A 19,315-nucleotide genomic window follows, 5' to 3' on the forward strand; every position below is an offset into this window, starting at 1 on the left:
TCTTGTGGATGTAACGGGAGTTTCAAACGCTCTCTGTGACCTGAACTGCTGGCTGTATTTAGGGAAATCCACGCGTCCATGGAGGCGGCGCTTATCGGAGTTCACTAAAAAGCCAGAGACTGTTTCAGTCCTGAGCTGTCAGCCTTTCGACTCAACACTAAACAGTTGATTTCGATACGATTTACATCTGGTTAGTAATTATATTATGGGTCGTTTTCTAATTCATTCCGTCCAGTGATTTCTGCCCTGGCTTCCATATGAAAACTGCTCATCGACGTAAGTATTCAACTGTCTCTATTCAAATTTTCACTTACGACATGAAACAGACGGCTGCTTTCGATTAAAGAGAGAATATTGCCAGTAGCTCTCAAGGAGCATACTACATATTGCTTGATTATGTGAATGTTGCTTGTGGATCTTTTCACCTGGATAAAACGGATTTCTTCAAGGTAACTAACTTAACTCTCCAGGAAATGTGTTTGCATTTCAGCAAAGACTGTAGCCTTCCCACAGTGCTGTCCCTGTATTGTGTGCAAGGTAATTAAGTTATGATGTAGTTTCTAATGTTTACTTGGTCGAATGTCTTTCTAATGTCTAATGATTTTCCACTGTTTTACACCCCAGGTTCCTCTGGACAGCGTCAGTCCTCTCAGAGATGCTGAACCAAAGCACATACTTTGAGAAGAACTTCCAGGCACCCGATTAAGAGAAACTCATTCCCCTGTATTCGTCTACCTCTGTCTTCAAACATCTAAAGTTCAGTCTCAGAATATGGCGTTTTTGATAAAAAAGAAGAAGTTCAAGTTTCAGATACACTTCACCCTGGAGGAGCTCACGGCTGTGCCGTTTGTGAACGGGATGCTCTTCTGCAAAATCAGACTGTTGGATGGTGGAGACTTTTCCATTGCATCATCCAGGTAAGATTTGGGATCCACTCTTGACTGTATTGGGCCCAACACAAAAGTTCCCATGGTTTCTGCCAAATAAAACTGTTGCTAGGGTAATAAAGACTGTGGTAACTCTTTATCAGACCCCACTGTTTCTTTACACTCTGTTTAAGCAGTGCTTAACATGGTATGATTTTTGATGGACGATGATCCGTTGAAAAGTGATCTATGGCCTTAGGGTGGTTGGAAGGACTTTATTTTTGCATATTATTGTTATTGTTCTGCTGTTGTCTTTGGTGTAGGTTTCACAAGGAACACTTATTCAGACCTTGCGCTTTTACTCGGCCCGCCCAGCAGCTCTGAACAGTTTTTGAGTCAATTTAAATGCACTTAGAAGACCACACAGGTTGCTTTGGGGGTTTCTTGAAAAATGTCTCGCATCAAAAGCCAAGACATTTTTTAAAGGTCAGGGTCAAACCACAATGCCATTCTTTACATTGTTTACCCAGGTAAAGGATTTTCTCTTTTGATCGTTGCACAAAGACAGCCTGAATCACATCAACTTACACGATTTCGCTTGCTCGTGACTAATTCTAAACACATTCCTGAACTTTGACTGTGCTTTAAGATGATAGAACACACATGTCAGTGGTGCGGTTGTTTATAAATTGAGGATTAAGCTCTTAGGTTAAACTCATAGTTGGGCAAGTATAATCAGACACTGCCTAATTAGAAATAACGTAGGTCCATTACTAAATCTGAGTGAATCAGCAGTCTTATGTGATGATGACCAGTGGGGTTATTATTCTAGCATGAATGCCATAAACACTGTTGCACGAGTCTTGCACCTGAGATGTTGAATGCATTATTGTTTCTTCATTTTAAAATGTTTTACCCTATTCTGAACTCAAAACAGTTTTGCAGCTCTCTGAGATAGGTCATAATTTCGAGATAATTGGTTTGATAATTTTTTTTTGAACGTAGTTCTAGTATTGAAATCTATTATTGATCACAAGTATCGAGAGTACATTTTATATATTTTTTATGTAATTTTTTTTGTATTGAGAATAAAATGGCTGTTTGGTGGTAGACTTGATATGAGATGAATGTATAGGCTATAATATTTTTTATAGATAAATTATATATTTTCTCAATTATTCGAATAACAATTATAATTTAAAAATGCAATTTTATGTGTGTATATATATATATATATATATATATATATATATCTGCGTGTGTACACAGAGATAGATAAATATATATTTTTTATTCAGCAAGGGTGCATTAAATTGATCAAAAGTGACAGTAAAGACTTTAATTTTACATTGTTACATAATTATAATAAATTATAATCGATAAATTATATATTTTCTTAATTATTAGAATAATGATTATACTTTAAAAATGCAATTATATATATATGTCTGTGTGTGTACACACACGGAGAGAGATAAATATATATATTTTTTATTCAGCAGGGGTGCATTAAATTGATCAAAAGTGACAGTAAAGACTTTAATTTTACATTGTTACAAAATATCTTAATTTTAAATAAATGCTGTTCTTGTGAACTTTCTGTTCATCAAATAATAATCCACACAAAATGTATAGTGGTTTCTCCTAGACCACCTTCAGCCACACTATTGAAGAAACCGTAACTCTAAAGGCCAAAAATGTGTCAGTCTATTTGAAGTTGTCTTGTGTTGTGAAGTTGTTTTTAGTGGCATATGACTGGGGGTGGTATATTGTGTGGGCGCATTGACTTGCTAGCGGTGCCAGGCACAGTGAGTGCTCTGGTTGTAGTGCACTGAGATGCCCTCCGCATTCATTCGGCACAATGCCTTGTGTATCTAATGTGAGGAGGGAGAAGAGGGTTATGTCATGAATGTCCCAACACCATCATTCCTCAGATGTATTGATAAAGAGATTAGATTGGATAGATAGAAACAGAGTGTGTGGTAATTTCTAGAGAGATAGTGGGAAAAAAAATTGGATAGGAACTGGAAGTGGAATGCAAGATGGATGGAGGAGTAATGCACGAAGGACAAAAAGAGGGTGAGAGAGAGTAAGCGAAAAACGGGACAGAGACTTCAGTGATAGTCCAAACAGAGAGCTGTTTGTCCGACTAAGCCACGGTCCTGTTTCCCTCTGCCCTCCTCCCCTCGCTCATTCTTTTCTCTCACTCTCTCACATTTCTTCATCCTTCTGTCCTCTTTATCAGTGTGGATTGAGTTCAGCTCACATCTATCAATGTGGAAGATCTTGCCTCTTTAATACGATCTCAGACTTGTTCTCCAGCTTTTCCACGGTTCAGGTTTGCATTTTAACTAGGAGAAATCAGATTGACGTGATGATAAAAATTCCTGGGATGGATGATGAGGATGTAAACACAGAAGTCATTAGTTTCCAGAGGTGTTTTGGCTTGCTGAGTGGACAGAGGGCAGTGAAGCTTGAAGGAATAGAGGGTACTGATAGGGTTTGCTTTTTAATGGTTGGTCTGCATAGATGCGGGCACATGCAGTTAAAGGTCCCATTCAGACATTCACAGTCATGATATGTGAAATACATCAACTTATGCAAACCGTAATCACTGCTGTTGGCTGGTCATCTTTTTTTGTGCTTCCTGTTTGTGATTAGCATCCAAACCTTAAAAGATCTTGCTGAAAGATTCTAGGTTGAGTTATAAATCCTTCTTGTTGCAGATTTTCTTAAGGTGTATCATTATTGTGGTGGAGATTATACAGCAGCAGTGGTTTCTAAGGCAACTGGTGCATGTGTGTGTGTGATTGCGGTGTTCATCTCTGCCTTCCACAGACGATAAATAGCAGCCATGTCCCTTTGATTCTCACAGGTTTATTTCTGCAGAAGAATTATAATGATAACTAAAGTCTTATTCATTTTAATTCTGTGCACACTGTCATTCAGTCATGGCATTTTGGGATTATTGGCATTGGCCAATAGCTAGGTATCAACACACATTTCACAATTTAATTCGATTTTGATTCGGTTTGCAATTCGGTTCAATTTGATATTGATGATTTGATTTGGGGTATGTATCGGGTATAACACATGGCAAATTTTCTCAAGGGAAAAAAGAACTATACAGGAAAAACCCAATTTACATTACAATTATTATAATAATACTAAAGGTAAAAATTAACTGATTTGAATAGGTTATTTACATTTAAATTACACATACATGTTAATTACATTTTAATGACCATTGTATTTAGGCTACTTGTTTTTGAAATAGAAATATTTAAATGTTGGCTGTTAGGGATGCTCCAATCGATCGGCCGCAGATCACTATCAGCTGATAATCATTCTATGCTAATAAACAATGACATTCTATGACTCGATCGGGATTTACTAAATTTGGCCGATCTCGAAAACCGATTGCAATTTGATGAGGTAAAACCATAAAAATGATCTGCCGACGCACATGTAAACTGATATACAGATTAGGTATGTAACTTTGCGATTAACTTTACAATATTTGGTAACTTCGCGAAACATTAGTAAACCATTAGTGAATCACACTTATTTTATTAGAGCAGTTTGTCTTGATTTAAATGAGCCCACACACAACGTAACATGATGTGTATGTTTTAAGAAAATCCTTACGGACTAACATGACATGCTGCTTGGCTACTACAGCTATTGGACTTTTGGGATCTGGTTATGTTGCGAATCGCTATCGTGTTTTTCAATGTCGTTTGACAGTTCAACCAATGGAACGACTGTATTTCGGGTCGTGTTGATGCCAATCAGACATTGTTTTACTGCTGGAGCGCGCTTGGATTGGTCTGATCGCTCAGATTGTAAGGTCTTGACTTAACGTGTGCCATAGAAAAAGAGCGCATAGAGGAAACAGCACTGAAGAACAAACCTGTGTACTTGATGATACCTTGTTATTAAATATTAAAACTAAGCCATTACTTTTAAGTACGCCGCTTGAAATCACGCAAAATCATTAAATTCATTTAGTGTGGGTTAAAAGTGACTGCAAATTAACACACAAATTACACACATTCTGGGAAATTTTAAAATATTAAAGGTTTTTAAATAAATGCTGTTTTTTTTTTTTTTACTTTATATTCATTGAGGAATCACTGTTTCCACAAAAATTTTAGGCAGCACAACTGTATTATAAATATTGAATAAAGGTTTCTTGAGCAATTCAACTTTGCCATCACAGGAATAACTACACTGTAAAATTGAGCATTTAAAACATTGGAAAAAAAAATGTTTTTTAAATCGTAATATTTCACAATATTACAGTTTTTACTGTATTTTAATCAAATAAATACAGCTTTGGTGAGCCTAGGAGACTTCTATCAAAAACCCTGAAAAAGAATGGTAGTGTACATATTCTAATTACATATACATTAACCTTGTCTAGATATGTAGGTATTGGCTTAGGCCACTGTACAATCAGTTTCGTTGACCAGTCCACTACTTTCTAAAGATGTTTTTGTTTCATATTTAATCTTTTGGTGCTGATTGACGTTCTTAAATGAACAAAGAGAAAGCTGAAGAAATAAGAGGATCGGGTTTCTTTCTGCTCAGTGTGTGTTATTTGCATCATGGCGGCTTTGACAAATCGAGCAGAACCTCATTCTTTAGATTCCACGGGAAGAGTTACACCCCGAAACAGACACACAGATTATGCTAAAATTGACAATGTGAGATTAAAAAAACAAATCAATCTCTTTTTCATTGCCTAGAACCCATTCATGTGCGTTCAGTCTGTTTTGTGTTTAGTATCTTAGCAACAGGGTATCAAATGAAACCTTTGAGAATGTGGCACTTTGGGTATACAGCAGCACACACACAAACACGCATCCATAAGGGTTGTATTGCCCATGCACCTTTAAGGAGCCATGTGAGCTAAGAAAGGTAGTGAATGATTTCCACACCTTTTCTTCCAGACCATCCTTTTTGAGTTAGGCTGCAATTTGTTTAAGGTGATTTATTAGTGTTTATAGCTGACTGATACGTTTTACTCTGACTGCTTTTCCGGCTCTCGTACACTCATTAATGTCAATATTATAGTTCTACCATATATTATATGTCTTATCTGAGACTCCAGATGCAGTCAATTCATACACATATAGCGCATAATGTTAATGAGGTGCTTATCTCGCTCTCCCACAATGCACCACAAAAACAACACATTCTGTCTGCAGTTTACAGAGTCATGCTCAATAGTTTGTTGCATTACAATCATGAATGGTGATTTTTCCAACACAGTCTCATGAAGATGCGTATCTATACCACGAGTGTCATTTCTCGTGGCATTTATACGCCAAAAGTGTTTTTTTCGTGTATATGGTACGCACTAAAAAACCCTGGGTTAGGTTTAGGGGGGAGGGGGGTGGGGAGTTCGTGCGTATTATACGCAAAAAAGTGCGTATCATATGTACGCGAAAATCGCGTGCCAAATACACGCAAAAACTGTTTTTGGCGTATAAATGCCACGAGAAATGACATTCGTGCCATAGACACGAACTTTCATGAGATCGGGCTGGATTTTTCTCACCTGCTTGTCTAATTTTCTCTTTTCACAAACATAAAGTGGTCTGTAAGATCTGTATTGGGATTTCTCATAGTTCAGAAGTTCAGTTCTTCTGGTGACTATACACACCATAAGGTTGCTAGTTAAGTTCCTGGCATGTGCTGCCAGCTTGCTTTCGATGCACAAGTGGACAGATGAACAAGGGTCTCATCCCGTACAGGTCACGGTGTCTACAACTACTCAATGAGATTAGCAGCTGAGACTCAGTGGTGCACCTGCTCTCAGTGGGGACAGACTGAGGCTCTTAAACTGCCTTCTGTAAACACTTCATGAAATAGATTGCTGCGAACCAAACAGATGTATAGGTAAACAGTTGGGGTGTCTTAACTGGACTTTGCATTGTGTGCCTTCCTTTAGACATCAGCTATTATTTTACAATGATTAGTCAATGATTAGTGGTGATTGCTCCTGTTTGCCTGAACATTGGCTAAACATCTAAACTTAGCTCTTATCTTATCTGCTATAAAATGAAATTGTGTTGTTGTTTTTTTGTTGAGGAAAATGTGCTATTACTTTTCAAAGCAATTGGACTTTCGATTTTTGCTTAGATGATAAAGCTGGAAAAAAATCCATTCAACTTGCATTGGGTGTTTACATGCACAACAATTCACTGATAACTATCAAAAATCTGCTTATTTTAAAAACTAAAGAATACCAGCGATAAATTGTGTTGTGAAAAAGCAAAACACAATTGCAGAGATCTGTCTCAGAGATCAGACATACAGAGATCAATAATCCTTACAATCTCTAACAGAAACATCCAGACTTCACTTTTCATGTTTGTAAGATAATATAAGAAAACGATTGTATTAGTACCACAGGGATATTATTACAGCAGCAACACTTAACATTCATGTAGCTCAAACAGTAGAGCATGAAAGTACCAACAGCACCATGAGTTTGATTTACAGCGAATGCATGATGAACCTGATCAAATGTATATGCAATGCAAGTTGCATTGGATAAAAATGCCAGGCAAATGCATTTATGTAGAATTTATGCGTTACTGTTCAATGGTTTGGGGTCAGTTACATTTTTTTTTTCACCCAGGCTAAATTTTAAAATGAGTTTAAATACATTTTTACCATTATCTATTTTGCTAAATTGAAATGTACGTAATTTATTCTTGAGATGGCAAAGCTAAATTGTTACTCTAGTCTCCAGTGTCAAATGATCCTTCAAAAATCATTCTAATATATTGATTTCGTACTCAAGAAACATTTACAACATTTTTTTGTTGGATGGAAAGTTCCGAAAAAAAATCATGTTTGAAATCGAAATCTTTTGGAACATTCGAAATGTCTTTCATGTCTTGTTTTAATCAATTTAATGTGTATTTGATTTTGAATAAATGAATTTTACTTTGTATAAAGATGAATAAAAATATTACTTTCTTTAAAAAAAAAAAAACGTGTTGACCCCAAATTTTGAATGGCTATACACACAATAAAAGACATACAATAAACACAATAAAATAAAAATAATACATTTTCACTATACTGTCATAGTGCCATAATAAAGTGCAGTAATGCAAATGGATAAAATAGTGTATATAAATCATGCTCTCACAGACTAATGGCATTAGGCAGGAAGAAGTTTCTCTCAGTGGTAGGGTTGGGTATCGTTTGAATTTGAACGATTCCGATTCCTTGTTTCGATTCCGGTTCCTAACGATTCTCGATTCCGATTCTTTTAAGAGGCAGGGTCAAAAAAGTTTAGCTAACCTTGCTAACCAACGGCCTTTCTGAAGGAAATACTCCTTATGTAAAAATACTCCTTTTGTCACAAATTTTGCATTTTGCCGAGATTTCGTTATTTTTAGAAAAGTGAAGCCACACTTTGGATCGCCGACGTAAGGTACTCATGTTCGACTCACGTGGTTTTGCCAACACTTCCGGTAGACGCTTCTTCGTTGGTGTTTTTCAGCGGTTTCTTCTTCCGCTCGGCGGACTGTGAATATTGAAACTAGGAATCGAAATTTTAACTTTTGAACGATTCCGGGAAAAACGAAAAGTTAGTCTCGGTTCCAATCGATACTCGATTCTCGATACCCAACCCTACTCAGTGGTGCATTAAAACATAAGTCAAGAACTATCTCTCATTTACTCATGGATTCATGAGTCTTTGGGAAAATATGGAAGAAAGGGGAAGACTGATAAAAAGTGAACACCTTCTGGAGGGGAGTTTTACACAGAAGTAGGTTAAATGAAGTCCTGGCGGAACAGAAGGGTGGAGGGACAGAGGGAATGAGAACAAGCTTTTCACAAAACATGACTGGCCCTTTTACCTCTCTATCAATTAATAGTTTTAGATCTAGTTTGCTTGTTTTGCCACAAGCCTTATTTCTAGGGATGGGGCCGATCCGATCCAGTATCGGTATCGGGACCGATACCAGCGTAATTCACGTATCGGATTTTTCCGATCCAACCTGCGGAGAAATCCGATATTTATGATCCATGTATGCGCTTTAACGTTGGCTGCTGAAATGACTCCAAAAGGGATTCCCCGGGGCTGCTAGTCTGCTAGCCTAGCTGGCTGCAAACTGAGGAATGGATATCCTGAACGGAGGTGCAGCTCAATCATAGACTGTAAAAAATAGGGCTCAATGAGACACACAGACGCCCGCTCAAGAAATCCATTCCGCAGTTTGCAGCCAGCTAGCAGGATAGCATTGAGCTACCAATATGTTTGCTGTGTGGAAATCCTATGGTGGAAATACTTCACACTGGAAACACCGCAGCAGAGCAAGACAGCAAAATGCAATGTTTGCAAAGCCGTATAAATTAAACTATTTGTCTGTGATGCATGTTTGCAATTCGCAGTCCAGAAGAGAAAGAGAGAGAGATCTCTCACGCGGTGCCACAGCACGCACAACACGACAGCCCTGCTTAATGAGTGACGACAGAGAAAACATAGCCTGGTTACACTTTAGATCTGTGATATTAGTCTGATTTCCAAAGATTAAAGAATATATTGAGGTAAAAAAAAAAAACATTAAACAATAGCCGCATTCTGTGTAGCCAACTTCCTTCCCATCGTCATTTCTCCGTAAAACTCAAACTTTAAGACAGAATCAGCACGATCGGTAATTGTTGTAAAATGCCGTCTCTGCTGTTGCTAAATTGCGGGACGCTTTTAATAATAAAAAGAGCTATTAAAAGCACAAAAGTTGCGCAAGAGGGCGGCGCGCGCTCCGAAACAGACAAGCCAATTATACTTTGGGCTTCATATGCGCGTCTAAACGATCAAATGTAGCCTGCACAAAAATGTCAAAACGACCGGCTTGGAGATTATCACTTAACTACGTTCATTTTAGACATAAACGGTTTATGGAAATAGTTGGGAGAAAATATGGTGCATCAGTAGACTATGAAATCCGCACTAGTTCTTAAAGGGGCAGCAGTATAAATGTGACGATTGCGACATTACTGCGAATCAAACAACAAAAGGCAAAGAGAAAATAACTCACAGCTCTTGAATGAATAACTTCAGCTTTAATAAGCATAAATCTATCTATGATAAACTTTGCAGTGCTATTTTACTTTTGATTACTTTATTATAATTCTTTTTAGACGATATACCTGAATAATGTTAGTAGACCTTCCTGAAATTAAAGCACTGTGTAGGCCTGTATAATGCGTATATCTTTGTTTAATTGTCTATCTATTGTTTAATATATCTATTATATATATATATATATATATATATATATATATATATATATGTATATAATGACATAGGCTACATACGTACGTATCATCCTTGCTTGTAGAGAGGTGTTTATTTCAGCATCATATAAAATCAACAATAATGATAAATAATGTTAAAGCAAACACAGGTCTGGTATCGGAAAAGTATCGGTATCGGCCGATATCCAAAGTCAGGTATCGGGATCGGATCGGAAGTGAAAAAATGTGGATCGGTGCATCCCTACTTATTTCTCATATTGTATATATATCGTCGCATTACCAGATCTGTTCAAGTATATGTGTTTAAGTTACGTTCTCGCAGCTTTTTTACAGCTGTCTTATGCTCCCTACTTTTGCGTAGTCACAGGTTTCCAGGGGTCAAAGTTCAGTTGCAGGATGTGTTGCAGGGTTTCACAGACAACATATAGCTTGGAATGTCCAATTGATTAACCTCTCTCCCCTTCATACGTTCCTCTGTCCCTCACAGCACTATATGCAAACACTCCAGTGCAGACGACAGTATTTCTTGACAGCTTTAATACACTCCTCAAATCTTCAGTCAGCCTGTTTAAAACGTTTCTCAAAACGGCGTAGACTAAGCTGTATTATCAGCACAAGAAACAGACATTATCTCTGTCCACACCTGTTACAGTTACTGTATTAAATTACAAGCCTTGATATTGTGTTGCCTACTATTATGAAAATATAGCCACAACAACCGTTTTTTGTGTGTGTGTGTGCAAGCTTAGGGCAAACTTGTACGATAAATACAGTCCCGAATAGCACGAAACATGATATTGTTACCATTCTGGTGATTCTAGTACTTTCTTTGTCTATTTCAGCATCTGACTCCATATCAGTGTGCTTTATGGCCATTTTGTTGCAATACAGTGTGGGACCAATACTGTCTAATAGATTTGGGTTATATTAAATGAACATGTGCTTTGATGGCTTGAAAGCCATCAAAGCACAGCACTACCATCTGGATACTTGATTACATGCACCAAACCTAAATTACAGCCTTTTGTTCAGAGAGAACATACCACAGAAAGAAGAAAACACCTTAGTTGAATAATGCCTGACATTAAGCTGGCTGTAATGTTGCACCAGTATTTTATTATTTCTGGCTTAAAGTACACATTTGAACATTCAAGAAAATGAATTACTTAATGACTTTGCACCCTGCTGGCCATACATTTTGTTTTTCTTGCAAATTGTAATCCGTTTAGACTTGTCTGTCTTTTCCCTCCATCAGTTTTCTTATGGTTTTGGCTCTGCATGTTCAGAGGCAAGGCTAATCATTGTGCTTTATCTTCTGCTCACTCTTCAATCCATTCCTGTCCTCTTCAGATGCATGTGCAGTCATACACACCATCTGCGCTTTGATTGCAATCTCGGAGCAGTAAATCTGCTGTGCCTCTCAGAATTTGGACTCTCATTCATAGACAAGCTCGGAGAGCTTGTGAGATCAAAGGTCAAATTCTTTTTGAGGCATAAAATTGGTTACTGTGAATTTACCCCCCCACACACACACACACACACACACACACAGACACTCAATGCAATTTGCGAGGGAGAGGGAAAGTATGTAGTACATGAATTATGTTCATAAATAAAAAATTCATAACAATCTGTCAATTTAGATTTTATTGCAATTTTTTTTTTTTCCTAGGATGGTATGGGAAGACTCATAAATGGTATTAACCCTAATGACGGGTAGGTTTAGGGACGGGGTTGGGGTAGGTCTTATATATTTATATATACAGCAATGTAACGTTAAGTCAACGGCGTTCATAAACACGCTGAAAAGCGATTATGCGTGTTGATAGCACGCCAAAAATGCAAATACAAATTGGCGTGTCATACATACACCCTTTTCATGAGATCAGTCTGAAATATTAGATATGTAACGTGACAAGTCTTTAATTTCCCTGCTAGTCTTTCATGTGAATTCAGTGTCATTCATTTAATGTCAAACACCCTTAAACATAACTCAAAAACAATGTTAGGCTGTTTAACATTCCTCATGACACACACACAGATTTGTTAATTACAGTAATTACTGAAGCGTTTTGCCCATTGGCAACATGGAGAAAGTTTAGCCTTGCCTGTTTTATAGAGAATGCCTGACTGAAAAGATGAGCAGCTGAATGAGGAAAACACAGCTGGCACTTGTCAATTCCTATAGAATTAAAAACCACTTTTATCTATATTTAATTCTGTACATTATGCGTGTTATTTATACTTGATATAGCAAATGCAAATCTTTATCAAATTTATTTTAATTTATGAATCATCTCTCTGAGGTCATGTTATACCATTTGACTTGAGTTTACACTCTAAACAGGCTTACTTTAACAACCGGCAGAAGAATTCTTTGCTTGATTAGTAACAACAATGGCTTCTGACTTACAAAAAGCTCCACAATTTCCCAGAACTATTAAGGGTTGCTGGGAATAATCAACCAGTGACTTTAAGTACAAATGGTTTGTATCTGTCAATCCCAAAGTGGTGTTCTTACCAACCCTTCATTTTCTTGTGTGTGTGTCTCCATCTTTCAGTCAGCTAAGAGAGCCTGAGTCAGATCCATGGACACGTGAAGGAAAGAGAAATAAAGAAGGAAGGGAATGGCAAATTGGCCTATACAGGGTGATGGCAATGAAATGTGACTAACATCAGAAGACACTGCAAACATGCTGGTCTGTATGATGTAGAGTTGATTTCAAAGAGTTTCAAAGATTTCAGTTTAGTCTGATGCATTTTTCTTTTAAGCATTCTGTTTCTATCAATCTTGATGACTTTGTTTTTAGTTGATCTTATATTTGTTTGTTTTCCATGTGACCAGAGCTCCCACAGCAGAGGCATTTCATATTGTTTGGCTGCTTGTACAACAGTTGTTGGAAGTATATCATCTTTAAAAAGTGTGAGCCGAGTTTTCTCATCTGGGTGTTGATCTGTGTTTATGGGTCTTCTCTGAGCGTCTGGCCTGTCTTGTGGGTCCTGATCCATTCCAGTGAAATGACAGATGACTAAAATCACAGAGATCCTGGAATGAGAGCAATTCTCTATTTTGACCTCCAGACTTCAGCTCACAGCTAAATGTTTAATTGATTACTTATTGATAAATGTTTAAACATGCTTTTTCCAATTGGTGTCCCTATCTATGTCACCAAACCTCATCCATACCAACCATTCCAATAACTGTGACCTTCTGAACGCTTTCAATCAGTAATCGATTAAAGTGAGGTTTTGTTGGTAAATGTAGTCCACAGGGTCCACTTACAGATTTGTAGAGGGTCTGATTTCAAAACCCAGTGATTAGAGCCTCTGTTCCAGTGAATAACACTGCACGGTTGGTTACATGTGTGAAGTGCATGTAGGACTGGTCTCCACTCCAGCCATTCCTGTGGCTCTTATGCAACAGCTAACAATGATAATGTCAAGAGGCCCCCAGCTGGTATTTGCATAGCTTATCAGAGAGGAAAAGAGCCAGGTTATGATCCAATGTTCAGCGTGTTGGATCTTTGTGGTCAATTCTGTGATTGTATGTCTGTCTGTAGTCAGGACTACCCCTGACTAAAGATTTTCCTAGTCGTTCGTTTAAGCCATTAGTCGATTAGTTAGTGGAAAAACTCTTTGTCCACGTTGTCAGGGAGAAGTGAGCTCTGTGTTTCTGTGAGCTCTGTGGAGAAGATGGACTCCGATGGCATTGATGTGGAAGTTAAGTTAAACATGTCATGCAGAAACTGCGTTTCCACACTCAGCTTGAACACTTATATACGTCTAATATTAGCGCACAATTATTTAGGTTAACGTTAGAGCTACGGCCATGTAAAGTGGCTAACGTTAGCCAGGTTACTACTTGCATGTTTTAAATAAGTCATGTTTGAGGTTGCACATCACCATGTGGTCATTCTTTATTTTCTCGAAATGTTCCCACAGTACATTTTATTTTCTACCCGACATATTACACCATGGACAAGCCGTGAGTATGTGACTGCCAATTTCTATGGAGTTTTTTTTTTTTTTTTTTTGTAACTAACCGACTAATTAAAATTTAGTCGCCAGAGCCTCATTCTTCTACCTCATCGCCTAATGTTTAATGCTTAGGGAGCAGCCCTAGTAGTCTTTGGATGTGCTGACAGCGACAGACAGTGACCAGCGGCAAAGGCACATCTGCATGCACATTTTTACGCCATCATAAGCACGTCCCCGATATGTTGGCTAATCTATCTGTTCCGGAATTGAGAAAATGTAATAAAAGGATTAAATTCCTAGGTAGTGCAGAGGTGAGAGAAATGTTAACTTGGAAAACTTAAATGTTTAAACAAAAGCATCCATAAAAATTGTTCCATGTAACCACAAATTAATTTTTACCCAATATTTGTGCGTCATGTACTTTTATGTTTAATAGAGTATTGTGCTGTTAGCTTAGCAACATGTTAGCAACACTCGAGGGCGTTCCCACTACTAGTTGCCTAGTAATGTTTGTGAGTGACATTCACGGATGTTACTTTATGTTAGACAACAAATACGTTTATTTTAGACAACAAATACGCTCTTTATTTGCATAAAGTTAAACAGATCTCAACTTTGTTGTGTCGCCAGACACGTCTGCTTGCCATTGAAATTATTGGTATCGTGTCGCTTTGTCGTTTGTTGTGTGATCGGTGTAAGGGGGGTTACAGAACGGGCCCTAACACATTAGTTAGAACTTGTTTAAGATTACTGGTCCTCTAGTAAGAGTAGATTTTGTTTTTAGTTGTCACGCCTGTATCTAAAACGGTATTGAATTGCAGCTTTGAGAGAGATTTTTGTAGTATCTGTGTGTGACTGCCTGGATCTGTGAGATGTCAACATCACAGGAATCTCTAAGGGCTGGATTGCATTGCAAAACCACCATTGCAACCTCCGTCCCCCATTACATTTATTTATTTAGCTGACACTTTTATCCAAAGCGACTTACAATTGCTATATATGTCACATGGCTCTGGAGCAACTAGTGTCTTGCTCAGGGAGTGTCTTGGTGTCTCACAGTGGATTCGAACTTGGGTCTCACACCAAAGGCTTGTGTCTTATCCACTGCGCCATCATCACCACCCCTCAATGCATAATGCAATAAAAAGCAAATCCCTTTGTGTGACTAAATCAGTAGATTGATTTAATCTTGTTTGTTTGGTCCAGGTAAACCATACAGTTGGGGTCCCAAGTGGCCCCAGAAGGATAGTAAAACCTGATTTTTTTTTTTAAACTTTATATTACTGTTGTCACTGTATTTTTGCTAAAAAAAAATCAGCCTTGGTGAGCATAAGAGACTTTCAAAAACATTTAAAAAATCACACAGATCCCAAAACATTTGAACATATTTGGTTCACTTACAAAAGGCAGTGTGAAAGCGAAACCAAACACACCAAAAAAAAAAAAAAAAAAAGATGAACTTTGTATTTGGTCTGGACCAAAATTCTTACTGACTCCCAAACATTTGAACTGTAGGCCGTGTGTTTGATAGCGGGGCACTAGATGCTCCACTAAGCTAATGAGCTCTGCAGAGTGATGAAATATAGATATCAGCCACTCCAGTGCCTCGCATCACAACATGATGGAGAGAACTGTGAATAATTCATTAGTTCTGATAATCTTTGTGAGTTTAATGCATTTAAACATGAGACGGTCACGTTTTAAGATCCAGCACGTGTTTCCCTCGTACGGTTACAAAACAGCCAGTTTTTCGAATGTCGCACTCAATTTTCAGTGGCAATGAATCCTAGCTGCAGCTTTTAAAGCAAGTAGTGGGGTCTCATCAACCAACGGGCAGAAAACTTTACACAAAAACTAACACATCAAGGGCCTGTAAAATGTTTTTCACCTCATTACATCCCAAGTAAGGTCCTAGGTGTGACTCGATAAAAAGGAAGAAAGCAAAGTGATATGTTTTCCTTGTGAAATCCCATTGGTCTAAATTCCAGCTCCCCCCATACATTAAAGTCAGTATAAAATGTAAATTCCATTTTTTGTCCCTAGGTTGATTGGTTATCAGAGTGAAACAGCTTCTGGGACAAGAAAAAATGTAGAGCTAGAGCTGTCCCACACTTGTGCCAGTAAATGCGTCAACAGAGAAGAGATGTCATTTCGAGAGGGACAGGAAGTAATTTTGATTAGAGATAATAACAAGGTACTCCGTACAAAAAAAAAAAAATTGGGAATTTTGATTTCATTGCGACTTAAAACAATATCTTTTCAATGTGCCCTCCAAAAGCTTGCGTTGCCATCCAAAAGAGGCACGGAATCACATTTACAGACCTTTACCATGACTGTTCCCTGCTGGTGGAATGATAACTCAACCTGAGCTGCGGAGTCTTTAGCCATTTTCAAGAAAGATCTTTTTGTCAACACTTGACCCATTAATTACTAACACTTTCTATTTCTAATAGAAAAAAATGCTATGGGTACTGTGCTAGACTAACTAGGACTTGTCACAGCACTTACATATTGTTGCTCTTTTGTTGGTTTAACTGCTTCTATTGTTCTCATCATTTGTAAGTCAGTTTGGACAAAAGCATCTGCTAAAATGATTAAATGTATATGTGATATAGTGTTACACTGTTTTCATGTCCACGTATTCATGTTGAGTGCGGACATGATTGTCACATTGCTCTTAGGCCCTGTTTACACCTGCTATTAATATGCGTTTTGGTCGATCAGATCACAAGTGGACGATGACAAACGCAGTCGTTGTCTAAAATGTTTTGAGCTTGTTCACTTTTTGACCACTTCCAAAGATAGTCGAAAACGCATTCGGATTGAAAATCCACATTTTTCCCCTCATAGAACTCGTGAATGAACACATACTTCCCCTCGTATAAATCCATACAGAAGTGGTTTAAATTGGACAAAATAGACAGATTAAAACACCAGGTGTAAACGGGTACGTCTCCTTCGTCTACTTGTGACCCAATAAACCAAAACACATCTTAATAGCAAGGTGTAAACACGGCGTAGACATGTTTAAGTTTCATTATCCAGACCTCTGTGCATCCATATATGGAAAGTGTGTGAGCATATCTTCTCAATACATCTATCTTTTGTGCTCAATATAGACCCTTGTGGTGAGCTCACTTGTAAGTGATCACTGCACATCCACGTCAAATCCATTGTTCTTTTCAGCAGCCAACATGACCTAAGTGCAACTTAATATATCAGTGAAGTAGGTCATGTTGTTTATTTTCCTAGTTTGTTACATTTGTACCCATATGCTCCTATTGTACTATGTGATGTGTCTGTATTTTGTGGATGCTTGTGAGTGTATATGTGCATGTGGTTGTATGTTGTGTATGACTCATATTTTCATTCCTCTCACCAGCTTGATTCCCTCCTTCGTCATTCCTGTTCTCCCCAATCCAGATGAGGAATGCATCTGCTGCCTCTCTGATCTCTGTTACAGATTTTACACAGATGTGCTTGTGTGTGAACATACTTAAGGGGACATATCAAGGAAAGCAGGATTCTTCTTGCTCTTTTGATATAAAAGTGTTCAATGTATGCTATTAAACTTTCAGAAATACCTGCCAAGTCCACTTAGGGGGAAAAACTTAAGCTGAGCACAGTAGAATTTGATCGCTACAGAGCCCCAAAAGGGACATTCGTTTGCAAAAGTTTTCTGTTCCTCCAAGATACTTGGCATTCACTTTCAAACAACACAAAAATTGTGCGAGCGAATGCAAAGTTTCTTTGGGAAATGTAAAAGCTTTGCAAGTGAACACAAAGGCATTATGAAACATAAGTTTACTCCCAGCTCAGGCTATGTAAATTGCCCGTGTTGACATAACAAATGTCAGCAATGTGAGGAGAGCCTTTTACATGCAAAGAGGTTATCCAGTCTCAACAGAGATCACTTGCATATTATCATTTATGAGCTAAATTTGCAGTAGCAAAAACAGCCTGTTTATAATTATTGGGGTCAGAGAGGGGGTGCTTTTGCTGCCAAAAACTTTCACCAACATTATAATTGGACTTCAAGCACACACAAAATGAAGAAACTGTAGAATGATCTTTTAACCGTCTCCGTTATAAGAGCTCAAAATCCCAGTGTGTACTGAATAAGGATGCACAAATGTACATATTTTTAAAACCATCTGGCCAGAATGACCTATTGACAAATCCGACTTTTAGGAGCCTTGTGTAATTTTCGGGGTTTTAGGTTCGCCGTTTCTAAGGGTGGAGCTTTAATGTGTTCAAAAACAGCTATTCGGTGTTAAAAATGCAAAACTTGTGGCATTAGACTGTAGCTGTGAGCTGTTATTTACATTATGTTTACATTTGCGTGCTCTGCAGGTTTTTTTGACTTGCTCCGTCGTGTTTCGTCATGTCTGAGCCTAAGCCTGTTTGCACCTGCCTGCATGCTTTGAAGTGTTTTCTAAAGTTTTTACAAGTTCGAAATGAGAAGGAGAGAGAGGTTTGCGTGTTTGCTCTGTTTCTGTTTGCTTTAAGTTGAATGTCTCTCATTGGCACTTGCATGAGTTAGCTTTAGTGTAACCAACTATCCCTCATGAGTGGCAGGTGAGTAACAAAAGAACAGGGTTCCAGAGTCCAGGTTATGCAAGAATGACTCTTTCTGGAGTGACACGGCACTCCTGTGGGAAGGGCCTTATGTAACAGTGGAGACTAACTGTAAATTTACTGAGTGTGTGTGAGTTTAGAGAAGAAGAGAGAGGAAATTTAGATCAACCTGCAGAGAAAAAGGGGATTTCATTAAAATGACTCTCTTGAAGAATTGGCTTACCGTTTCATTACTTTTCAGCTGCATTAAAGTCAAATATTGTTGTTTTTTAAATATTTATGCCGCAATTTACTCTCTCCACCATTTAACGTTTGAGTTTGGTAAGATTTTGTAATGTTTTTGAAACAGGTCTCATAATACGCACCAAAGCTTCATTTAATTGATTTAAAATACAGTAAAAACAGTAGTATAGCTATTTTAATATGTTTTAATTTAAAATGTGTTTATTTTCAGCATCATTACTGAGTCTTTAGTGTCACATTATCCTTTCGAAATTATTTTAATATGCTGATTTAGCAATTGTTAAACACTTCTCAGAAGGATTCTTTGATTAATAGAAAGTAAAAAAAAACATAATTAATTTGAAATAGAAACATTAAAC

General features: G+C 37.7%; 1 protein-coding gene across 2 annotated transcripts in view; it reads left to right on the forward strand.

Moving 5' to 3' along the window:
• Nucleotides 1-137: 137 nt before the first annotated feature.
• eeig1b (estrogen-induced osteoclastogenesis regulator 1b) overlaps nucleotides 138-19,315 on the forward strand; it is a 33,537-nt gene continuing 14,359 nt past the window's right edge. Inside the window, exons 1-3 of one of the 2 annotated variants that reach the window (XM_039659090.2) lie at nucleotides 138-276; nucleotides 471-537; nucleotides 625-917. In XM_039659090.2, the coding sequence (XP_039515024.1) occupies nucleotides 772-917 (146 nt within the window). In that variant the 5' untranslated portion in view covers nucleotides 138-276; nucleotides 471-537; nucleotides 625-771. The remainder of the gene's footprint in view (nucleotides 277-470; nucleotides 538-624; nucleotides 918-19,315) is intronic. The other variant, XM_039659088.2, reaches the window with a different exon arrangement.

This window comes from Pimephales promelas, chromosome 4 (genome assembly GCF_988280905.1).
Source record: "Pimephales promelas chromosome 4, fPimPro1.hap1.1, whole genome shotgun sequence".
In the NCBI taxonomy this organism is placed as follows: domain Eukaryota; kingdom Metazoa; phylum Chordata; class Actinopteri; order Cypriniformes; family Leuciscidae; genus Pimephales; species Pimephales promelas.